Source organism: Rhododendron vialii, chromosome 9a (assembly GCF_030253575.1).
Source record: "Rhododendron vialii isolate Sample 1 chromosome 9a, ASM3025357v1".
In the NCBI taxonomy this organism is placed as follows: Eukaryota; Viridiplantae; Streptophyta; class Magnoliopsida; order Ericales; family Ericaceae; genus Rhododendron; species Rhododendron vialii.
The window spans coordinates 34,944,929-34,957,398 of record NC_080565.1 but is presented as its reverse complement, the minus strand read 5'-3'; the positions used below and the strand labels follow the sequence as shown (position 1 = coordinate 34,957,398).

Here is a 12,470-nt window from a genome sequence, read left to right as displayed (position 1 = left end):
AGAATTTCAAAAGGCAATGAGCTTGGCCAAATGAGAACCCGTTTCAAAATACATTCTTTAAAAAATAAGTATTTATTTTATATTTTTAAACTAAAAATTAATATAAATAAAAAAATTAAATTTTTTTTTGTACCGTCTTAAAGATCTCAATGAGATTTTTTAAACAAGGTCCATATTACAAATTTTTATATTTCAATAAGTTCATAATTTTTTAGCTTGAAATTGTCTTTTTAAAAAATAAGTACTTATTCACGTTCCTGTACGATTGAGTATTTTTTGTCCTTATTTAAATTTGTGTATTTGTTAATTTTTTGTTTTTTCATAATAAAGAGAATTAAAAAAGTAAAAAATTATCACCGAAATCTATTTTTTTGAATAAATACAAAATTAAGCTAATAAGCTTTTTTCTGTCTTTTTTCAAAAAAAAAAAAGGATTTTGATGGTAATTTTTTACTTTTAAAATTTATCTAGTTATGGACAAAGCTATAATCCACAGAAAATTAACGAAAAATTAACAAATGCAGTTTTTTTGAATAGTAACAAAAAAATAAACCATTTGGCTTATTAGGCCAAACAATAGCTTAGTCAGCATCATCCATTGTCTTTTTTAGTGGGCGGTTGGTTGGGACTCAAAGCTATGAATAACCTTTGAAACTCCTATGGATTAACTTACTAACTCTCAATTAACCTCTCCGCTGATGTATACAATATTGGGAAAAAAATAGATTAAAAATTTAAAAGAAATTTGATTGTCACATCCCTTTAAATGCACTCTTTTTTTTTTTTAAATGATGTAGAATTACATGATTACCCTTTTAATATGTGACGGGAAATATGTATAAATGGTAGTTTTGTAATTCTACATGTATGAAAGACTGGAGCGCACTTGAACAAAAGGATGATTTGAAAACCAAGTTCCATTCAAAAAAGGTAACACAACTTTAAAACTCAATCTCGTACATAACCGTTTCCTCAATCGTTCAATAAAAGTGAATTCACTTGCATCGAATAACTTTAGATGCAATTGTGTCGGGAATTATATTTGAAAGTTGTGTTTCTAGTAGAATTGCTATTAGAAATCACACTCTCGTGAACTATCTCATACCTCCGGTAGGAAATGAAACTTTAGTTTCGGTCCCGACACACAAATATAATCGGATGTAGACACTGTGTCCCGTATCGCAACAAACAAAAACAACCATTCTTGCATTTTATCAAGTGCATGTGATATTTGTGGGTTTCCATTTAATCTATTCATTTTCCCCTTGATATTGACAAGTTCATACTACTTTAAGGGGAAAATGACGGCCAAGGACGCGTTACAGAAATTTTCTTAAAAAATAAGCAGTTTATTTCACATTTTCTAACTCAAAAATAAAATAACTTAAAAATATTTTTTCAATTTTTTTTGCATCGTATAAAAGATCTCATTGAGATTTTTCAAACAAGATTCATATTGCATATTTTTAAATTTCAATAAGCCTATAATTTTTGAGCTTGAAATTGTCTTCTTAAAAAATAAAGACTTTTTTTTTAGTTCCGGAAAGGAGCCTTAATACCCGTCAAGGACAAACTAAGAACATTTATAAATGCTGAAAATGTCCTTAGCGGGTATTAATTATCCAAACACGTCCTGGGCTGTCATTTTCCACCCCAGGGCCCACATGCCAAGCCTGCCAGGTTCCAGCGGGCTTTATCTATTGCAGGTCCGGTCCTAAAGAATTTTAGCCCAATCACTTCTCGACGTGGATGGCCCATGCTTTGTGCAGGTCGGGCTTTTCTTACGTTCTTAGGGGTGTTTTCACTTTTCACTAACAAAAAATACTAAAAATTTAACACATATAGTATTTTTTTTTTAAACGGCAAAAGTTTTTTTTATTAATCAAACGTAACAGACACAAAAGAAATCAAGGAATCCTAACCCCCGACATTCATCTGCAGCTCAACTCCAAAAGGAATCAAGGTTGGCAAGAAACCAACCGAGAAACCAAGAGGAAAACTTAACGCATTTTACCATCTCATTTGCACTAACAAAAAAGTTTCAGCATTTTATCATATCGTTTCCATGAACAAAAAAGTTGTCAACAAAAGCTTTTTTTTGCTACAGTAATTCTACTCACAAACTCATCAACTTATTAATTATCAAAAATAACTTGACATTTCTCAACAACTTATGCTGTGTTTGGTTTACTTTTTGAAAAATTGTAGGGGTAATAAGTGAAGAGAGATAGAGAGAGAAATGTTAGAAGTATGGGGGAATCTAGGGGAAATTTTTTGAATTTATTTTTCACAAGCAAAGAGAACAAGGCATTATTCACTACACGAAACAACTAACAACTTCTCAAGCACAAATAAAAATCTACAAATTTTTTACTACCGGAAACACCCCCTAATAATTTATGTTTTTTACATGTACGTGGATTATTTTTCTGTATGGCCATACGAGTCCACACAGTTTGAAATTTTTTTTTTTGTTCGGTGGTCAGAGGCCTCCAGAGAGGGGATTGGTCGAGCACACACATGGGTTAAGTTCCGCTAAGATTTTTGGACTTTTTTTTGTTAGCAATTTTTTGGGCTTTTTCTTGGATATTTTCAAAAATATTAGTGTAAAAATCTAATTTTTTACTTTTCCAGTTTGTCTTAACGAGGTGAATCAGTAATTCAAAAAATTTATTCGCAAAACCAAAAAATACAAAAAAATAAAAAAAAAAAAAAAAAAACAAAACAAAAAAAACCCAAAAATCCCAGAAAGTTCTTCGCGGAACTTAGCCATAGTAAGGGAGCCGAAGCCTATTTTCAGTGCCACTAACGCTTACTATAGTTTTGTTGATGGCTGTAAATCACACAATCAATGAAGTCCACATGGCTGTGGCTACAGAGAAAAGGTAGCAAGCAACTGAGTTTTCTTGACATGACCTCTCTTTTAGGGGGGAAACATTCTTCTCTTTTTTATTTGTAGGCTTGGAGGGTTTCCTCCCCATTGCCTTTGAATTTCAAAGGAAAATTACTCTGAATTCCCCTTGATAAGGAAGGTAAAGAAAGGAATTTGAAAGTAAGCCACTGAAAATTAAGAAGAACAAAGGAAGGAAGGGCGAGCTGGGACTTGGGGTTACAAAATGGGGACTATATGGTAGATGCAGGAGAAAAATAAGAGAATTCGAAAAACTCTTTTTTATGATTAGTCCTGATCATTTTAATTAATGCAAAGAAAAATCAGTTGATCCAGAACGTCCTCTTCTGCCAAGAACAAAAGTGATACGATTAGTAATGAACATGTAACAGAAACAGACAAAGACGCACAGATCTAAACCCATATGTATGCAGAACCGATCGATTTTGTGGGCTCCAGATCCACATTTACCGTGTGAGACCCATGTGCATCGGATGGTTCCGAAAGTATTTGTGTCCCGAAATGCGTGCCTTCTTCCGTAGTATCAGTAGCATTGCATGCTCAAATAATGAGGGAGGAGAAGTTGATGTTCACACAAAATCCACACTAAAAAGTCCAAGCATTAATTTAAATTGAAAAGCTGATTCAAGGCTTCATCTATCAGGTCAATTTATTCAATTTGGAGTTGTTGAATTTTTAGCTCAACAATGTGAAAGCCAATAGACTTTCCGAGCTTGAAAATGACTAAAGAAAACAAGTGGGAACTGCCTTCTACCTAGCTAGTACTACTACTTTTCTTCATTCTTGCACATAGAAATTCCTGTTTGGTCTGGGTTTTGAGAGAGATTTTTTAAAGTAATAAATGAAGAGAAATAAATTATAGATAGAGAAAATTTCTTAGAGATCATACCCGGCCAGTGATTTAATTGAAACCCCAAAACAAACAAGGCGGCTTGTTTGGACAAAAAGAGATTTGTGAAGGCCTTGGAGATGTAGTCCAATCCAATGCTCGTAGAACAAGAGTCTCTGAGGACATCCATTCGCTATGAGAGTGCAGTACTGCACCTCGATGAGCTCTACCAATATCTTATCATCCTTATCTAAATTGTTCAATTTTTAAATTCGTTGAACACTACATCTCTTTATTAAAGGTCAAGTTTACTTGAAATTGCTAACCTCGTAGAATCCTATGAAAAAGAAGATAATGCGAGTATTATTAATTACAGTAATTAAGAGTACGATAAAGAAGCAAACAGTTAGAAGCTGTACAAAAAATTGGAATCACATCAAAGTTGGAATCCATTATGAAAAAGCCACCATCCAAAAGTTCCAAATGGATAAACTAGACTTGGAAAAGAAATACTAGTATACATATACATGACACGGGATAATAAGTGGATTGGGCTTCGAGACTCTCTACCAATTTGCGATCCTTATAACCTACACACATATAAGTACGGTACCATAATAGCTAGCTGTCACAAATCCTCAATTTTACGTACACCAACAACAAGCAGATAGCCAGGCAAGTGAACCGCGACTCATCAGATCAACGGTTCAAGTCCCGACGACTACTTCCCCCTCCCCCACCTACCGAATGGACGATAATATGACAATGAAAAAGGAGAATCGCTAAAATTTCCCCCTTCTATCAAATACTAATAGGGAGTACGTAAGTCAACTTATTTCGATGCTTTGTCTCTCTTTCTCCCCAGTCCCACCAGCGATGCCGCCGCCATCTTCGCCTTCTTCATCAAGATACGAAACATCTTGTCCTTGATTTGGCCTCTCCATGGGGGTAACTTCTCTTTCATCCCTTGCATTTTGGTGCCTTTGGATTCCATTGTTTTGTGCAGCACAATTTGGAATTAAAAAGCAGAGGAGACAATTGTTCTCTGTGTTTCTTCAGAGAAGAATGTGACAAAAGGAAAATTTCTACTCAAGGTGAGTACTCTCCAAGAAAGAGGAGGACAACTTGCAAATGACACCTAGGGACAACACAACACATATATATATATATATATATACACAACATGTGTGTATAGGTTGCTTGGGGGAGAAGAATATAATAATAATAATAATACCAGTCAAAGGATTCAGTGATTTACAAATGTGAACATGACTTTTGATGAACAAGTCAGCCATGATTGGTGACTAATACTAGTATGAACGGCACTCTGGCTTTGATTTTAAAGGGTGACTTTGAATTTTCATAGGAATTTATTCAGAGATTCGCAACAAGGCATCGTCACTCGAATGCCGGATTCTATCGGTACCCAAAGGGGTTTGGCCAGATGAGATTGAGAAAGGTAATAAGTGATTGTACTGCTCCATAAGGAAATAAATTAAACATATTCCAATACATGCATGCAAACACTTTTAGTGTTTAAGAAAATGTTAATCTTACATAAAGAGTAACACAGGAAAAGCATTGTATTTTGGACCCCATGCACTATGCGGAATACAGTACTTTTTTCAACAAGTTAAGGCTCCGTTTTACTAAGGTTCTTATTTTTTACGTACTTATTTTTCGCTTTACTAGACCGATCACTCTCTCACAATACATCATAAGTACTTGTTTTAGTTAGCTGAGCCTAAATGCCTAATTCCAGTAATTCAAGTTTTCCTTACAACATCGGACAGATATGATTTGAATCAATTGCAATACTTTATTAAAGAAGAAAAGTAGGACAACACAAGGTTTTTAATATGTCGTCTTTTCCACTATTATGACATGAATCTGAGCGACAGTATTGTGTGGATAGTACTAAAAATTGGTAAAAATAAAAATAAAAAATTTGGAATTAAAAAATGGGAAATGTAAAGATTCAGTGGCTGCTAGCTCCTTTCACCATGTGCATGGGGACGGTCCAGCCAATGGGAATAAAATTGTAAACTAAGGACAAAGGACGCTCCCAGTGGGGCTACGTTTGCCGTTCTGTTTCATCGCTCAATATCTCACCGTCCGTCTCGACAATTAATGATCTGAATTTAAAAAAAACTCTTTCAGTCCGTGAGATTGACAACAATGAGAAGAGCAATAAACGTGGAGTGATGGGCGTAGACTTTCTAGAACTCTATATAACTTATATATCACGTGTTTCTAGAAGAAGAGATAAGCTTAGCTAGCTCTACCACTCTATATGCGGCTCAAATGAACTAACAAGTCAAAGTCACCAGCTTCCTTGTGATTATTACTTGCATGGGCGGCTGCATAGCACGACCAAAGTAGTAAGGGCCTGTTTGGATGGAGTAAAAAGGGGAGGGGAAAAATAAGAGGGGTATAAGAGAGGGGTCCACCATTTTTCCCCCCGTTTGGCAATTCAATTTTCCCCCATTATTTTTTACCCCCTTTTAGTTTTCCCCAGTTTTAGGAATTCCCGGGTATTAATTTTGGGCTCCCCTTGAGCTCCCCAAAAATAATCCGGGTTTAGAGGGGTATTTTGTGGACAAAAATACCCCTCGTTATCCTCTTTCTCCATCCACCATTCAACCAACTTCTACTCTCCATTCTACCTAAAATCATATTTTCCATTCAAATTTATCCGAAAACTTCTTATTTAGTTTCAAGACTCTCTTCGGATGCTCATTGAAAGGCCTTAGAGCTAAAAATCCATTATGACCATTTAAGATAAAATAATTAAAAAAATAAGATCTTCGCACCGGTTCAAACAGATTGAAAATTAGAGCACTTAATTTTTAACCATATTTTTTATAATACATCAACGGTGTAAAAATTAGTGTTCCAAATTGCAATCCGTTTGAATCGGTGGAAAGATTTTAATTTTTTGATCATTTTATCTTAAATGATCATAATTAAATTTTGACTCTATGGCTCTCATTGATTAGCCCTAAGAGATATTTGATTCTACGACTTTCTTAAGGCTAATCAACGAGAGCCCTAGAGTCAAAATTTAATCATAATCATCTAGGATAAATTGATCAGAAAACTAAAATCTTTCCACCGGTTCAAACGGATTGAAATTTGGAACACTTAATTTTTTTTTTTACAAAAATTGAATTTTATAAAAAAAAAAATTGTTTAATAATAATAGTAAATTAGTTAATTTGTTAGTAGAAATAAATATTACGGCTTAAATTGTGAAAGAATAATTAAATTTGCAATTACATATAAAACGTAATTCATAATAATTTAGGGACTGCACAAGGGCAAAAGGGTCATTTGATAGCTTTTTATATCATCCACCCTCCTTATACCCCCTATTAATTCTCCATCCAAACGAAATATTATTTACTCCCTATTCTCTAATACCGCATCCAAACAACCTACTATTTAATCCCCCATTTATAAACATCACATAAATGTGGGTCATCCCTTATTAACTAATACCCCCTACTATATTATCCCCCCTTATTAACTAATACCCTCAATTTTTTTCCCGCGTCCAAACGGGCCCTAAAGGGGAAAGATTTTTCAATCACAAGAGGGGATATCCCATGTGGTACTCGTTCGGCCGTTTGAACTGTCCGATACACTTTTGGATGGCTCAGATTGAAATTCTCTTTCTCCTCTCATGCCAACACTTTCTCTCTCATTCTCTCTCCAAATCTGAGTCGTTCAAAAATAAAATGGATGACTCGGATGCACAAAAAAAATTTTCGGTGAAGGGAGTATTTTTCCCTACAAAAGCTCAACCCGTGCATCTTTCTACTACAGTACTACTTTCCAATTATATCATGCGTGTTTGAAATTGTGTGGAAAACCCATTGATTTGAAAGCATTTGGAAAAAAACATGTGTGAATGGCAACCTCACCTAACATCCATTGCTGTTGATTGGGAAAAATGCTTTTCAAAAGTCTCAGGGTAAATTTCATAGGACAATTGGAGGAATATTACGAGGTAGGAACAGTACTAGAAACTATTTTCACAGCAAAGTTTCCCAAGATAACCTGTTTTCCATAAGTTGTTCTTCAAATTCCCAACAAGAAAAAAATGTTTCTGCACAAAGATGAAACCGATACATGGCGACGACAAGTGTTTTAAAGTTCAAATTTTCAGACGCGTTCAGACAAATTATTCGATATTACTACATTCACGTCACGTATTTTTCGTTCATGTTGAAGAACAGAATTTTAAAAGGAAAAAAACTATTACTGAAAGTCTCAAAAAGTTCACAAATGCAAAAAAAAAAAAAAAAAGTTTGGTGCAGTTAGTTTTTCGCTGTCTTTAGTGTAGTCTTATCTAAAGTTTTTCAACTTCGATTTAGATTTTTGTACTTTTCCAATTCCTTCCATCGAGACGAACAAATCAATTCGAAAATTACCAATCATCAATAGTTGCTCTTTGTTTGGTCAAAAAACACAAAACAAATTAAAAGGGAGAATGACAAGTTCCACAACAAATAAAAGTTCGAGAAAAGCCATGAACGAGTTTAGTCAAAAGAATTGACTGGAAAATTCTAGTGAAAACATCACATTCATTCTAGTGAAAACATCCATTCAGCAGGCAGGCCCTCAATTGGCCTGAGTTCAACTGTACTCAGATTGGACTCTTACCTTGGTCTATCCAAAACCTTGTTCCTCAAACCCTGGCTGATTTCCAGCTCTATTCTACTCAATTGTCTGTTGAAATTGATTTTGAGCTGTTCACACTAATGAGTAAGTTGTGTATCACAACTTTTTGGTTTTGTCTTTATTCAAATTTGTTTCGGTTTGTTAGTTTTATGCCAAACTTTTATGTGATATTGGTTCGTCTTGACTTAGTTTTTGGACTTTTTCTGGCACCCGCACACCCGACAATCACTTGCCGCCAACGCACCCTCAAGATAAAAGCTAAGTTGGCAAGACACCAATCAAAGCCTAAACCAAGACAGAGAAAAGACAGCCAAACAAAGCCACGATCACAGAATGGCTCGCCTCAACCTCAATGTGAAACAAAACCCAGCAAACTAGCCTAAAACAAAACCTAAAACCGAAGGCGAAGGCGAAGCTCCTGGATCATCAAATGACCCATGAGGAATATGCAGCAACAGCAGAATACAACATCATCTGTAGCAGCAGCACTATAATCAGCCAAAATTGGACCCCAGAATGAAGCTGCTTTCCAAGATTTTCCCCTTTGAATAACAGCAGCAAACATATTTGACAGCAGTAAATATTGCAGCAGTACTTGACCAACCTTCCAACAAAACCCCTACTCCCAAAGACCATTTCTCAACATACATCTTTGAAACAAACCCCAGCAGCAGCACCTGACCAACTTTCACCAAAACATTATACCCAGAGAAAACAAGCAGACACAAACCCCTAAATTTTACCTTTCTACTACCCTCCAAACATCTCCTGAAATGCTCAATTCTTTAATCCTTGATGTTGTGTTTACCTTAGATCCATATAGCCACTCTGAGCAATTATGTCCTTTACCTCTGGACTTTCCTTTCTGAAAATCAAACCATTTCTTGCCTTCCATATTGACGACATTGCTGCATAGAAACAGGCCTCCCAGACATGTTTTTTCAATATTTTAAACTTATTTGCTCACCACCATTCCATAAGCTTCAATAAGTCACTATGGCAAGACCTTTCTAGATTCCACCATTGAATAATTGCACACCAAAAGTGACAATGCATAACAAGGTGCTTTGGAGTTTCCTCTTCTTCTGAACATAATGAGCATATGCCTCTCTATTTGTCATTCTGGACTAGAATCCTCAACTTACATGACAGACCTAGTTGCAATACTATATTGTAGGGCTTGCCATGAGCACGCTTCCACTTTGGTTGGGAACAAATTTTTACACACAACATTCAAAGGATCATTTGGGGTTCGAATCAGTTCCTCCAATTTTGCATAAGCGGACCTTACAGAAAAAGTTTGATCAGAGCTTCATAACCATTGCATTGAGTCATTCCTTGAGGGGTCCAAGACAACATAAATGAGTCTTTGATGCAGCCTATCCCACACAAATAGAGCTCTTCTGAAATTCAGGTTCCACCTTCCATTACTTGTATTCCCAGCCAAATCCAAAGCCAGAGACTGCTTCTGTGTTGACAATAAAAATAGTCTCGCAAATTCCTGTTTCAAGGCTAAATTCCCCAACCATGATGTTCCCAGAATTTGGGTCTTATCACCAGAATTGACTTCAACTCTAAACCCTTGTAGAATAATCTGCATAGCTGAATTTTGGTTCCCAACACCACAAGTACCTTGCAATATGACTGAAGCTGTAACTGTGACAGGTATTGATGATAATGAACAAGGCTCCTCTAGCCCATGAAGACTCTTTCTCTTTGTTAAATCTCCACCACCACTTTGATAGCAAAGCTTCGTTATGTTCAATGAAACTTTTGATTCCCAAACCACCAACTTCTTGCTTCTTGTGACCTTGTCCCATTTTACTGACAGCCTTTTCTTTTCCATCGTATCACCCCAAAAAAATTCTCTCTCTAACTTCTGCATTGTTTTTGCCACTGAAACTGGGATTTTAAAGACAGACATGCAGTATATTGGTATGTTAGACCAAAAGTATATTAGTGATGAGATCTTGCACAACCCAAATCGAGAATAATCTCAAAGATAGAACTTGATTAATTTTAAGTCCTCAACCCCAATTTACTTTCTCTAGACATGACAATATACATGATACAATGTTTTGTACTGCCAGTGTTAACAATCTACTTGACACAATATTTTGGACTTTAAGCAAAAGGGGATATGACAATCTACAGGATCCATAGCGCAAAGAGGATATCTTGAGATACTATCAGTGCTGACTTCCTGAGCCATCTTTGGGTTCCACATTTCCTAGATGAAATAAGGATTCCAATACGCTAAAAACTGTATCTAAAAGTGCATTCTTGACAACAGAAGCCAAGGGAGATTTGTCGTTCTTCAAAGTGATCAGCGATCCACCCATGAGCTGTAGCGATGGCCAGTGCTATCTTCCAGTCATATTGTAAACCGCAGGTTTGAGCAGTGTCATGACTTCTTTTCCTCCCGGCAAGTGGTGTTGTCATGGCTTGAGTCAAGATTATTAGCATTCCCCAAAACTAAAACGAAAGAAGCGGGAGTAAAACTGCCTGCCTAGTTCTTCAAATCGTGTGCAAGCAGGAAGAGCCTTATGTACAGGGTACAAACTTTTTTGGAAGAGGTTAGTAGTACCTGAATTTTTCCTTTCCTAATGGTTTTGCTCCCAAAAAGGATAGCTCGGCCATTGTCATGTAGAGCTCCAGCCAAAATCTCACTTGCACTTGCATTTCCCTCATTCACCTGTTTTAGTGCAGAGAAGTAAACAAAGTGGCACTCAACCTATAAGATCGCTATACCTAGTACTTTCATGTTTTAGCATTACGGCCACAATTCAAAGAAGAGCCTGCTCAAATTGAGACTTTTTTGAAAAAAAAAAACATGGCTTTTTCCTGGATGAAATCAAATTGGATTCTATCTATGTAGAATACAGGATGGAAATGGCATATATTCCAGGTAATTCACTTGACATATTATTTGCTCCTCAAGTAAAATGGTTGGTTTCCTGGAAAACAGAACTTTAAGCAGAATGTCGAAGACTTACGAGCACAACAAGTGGATCATGTGTTAAGCCTTGGCCATTGGCCATGTTGATAGGTGCCAGTGCCATATTGCCATCCCTATCAATTGTATTGAAAAGTGTCTCATTTCCATCTAGCCATATTTGGGCAAGAGACATTAAATCTTTTTCCGTATAAAATATACAGAGATTATCAATTTAAATTCCTTGAATAAACAACAAAGCCTGATCCTGATCTCACATCAAATCTCCCTTACATTTCCACATTTCCCCTCTCTCTATGACTACTTCACTGCACTCTCCCCCAAGGTCATCAAATTGGTGACCTTTAGCCCATCACGCAACATCCTATATTCTCTATTTCGAAGATAAAAAACGAAAACATTCAAAGATATCCTCCTTGCGGTATGGGTATAGTATAAGAACTACATGTGAATGGATACTTGTTAACATGTCCATGTAGTAAAACCATGGTTTTGCACATAGTTCAGCTTGCTTGCAATAATTAGAGAAATAAGGATATGGAGAGAAATTATTGATCGAGGCATGCATGTAGCGCTCTTCTTAGAGAAGATATGTCCCCTCTAGCACCGGGTTGATTGAAATTCCACTCATATCACTATCGAGCTCCTATTTATTTCCATACGAAATAAAATGAATGGGATTTACACATGTTCAACCAATTTTCCTTATTCTACAGTTAATTCAGCTAATAAACCATTTTAAAGAGGTTTTAAAAGCTTTTTCCTAACACACACACACCTATATTGCAGGATACCCCATTGTATCTTAGAATTTCTACGCAAAAAGAATACTGGTCATATACTTATAGTTTTTGAAGGAGATGATACAAATTGCAATTGCAGGATTGTAGATTTTAAACAACTCCGCTCATATCACTATCATATCGAATTCTGTTGTGAGAGAACCAACCACAACCAAAGATCCAAGTATAGAAAAAGAAGGTAGACCTGAATTAAATTGGGTAACATGAAATGATGAAGTCGATAGCCTCATTTTAATCGTATACAATTACGACAAAAATTGAGCTTTTGCATACCTGAAAATGTGA

General features: G+C 35.9%; 1 protein-coding gene across 1 annotated transcript; it reads right to left on the bottom strand.

Annotated features, from left to right (window-relative positions):
• Positions 1-10,335: 10,335 nt before the first annotated feature.
• Positions 10,336-12,470, bottom strand: LOC131300509 (carboxyl-terminal-processing peptidase 3, chloroplastic-like). Its single transcript, XM_058326398.1, has 3 exons — positions 11,423-12,470; positions 11,014-11,121; positions 10,336-10,901 (listed from the first exon to the last, which is right to left on the bottom strand). Exons 1-3 carry the CDS (start codon positions 11,555-11,557, stop codon positions 10,683-10,685), a joined length of 462 nt encoding a protein of 153 aa, XP_058182381.1. The 5' UTR covers positions 11,558-12,470; the 3' UTR covers positions 10,336-10,682.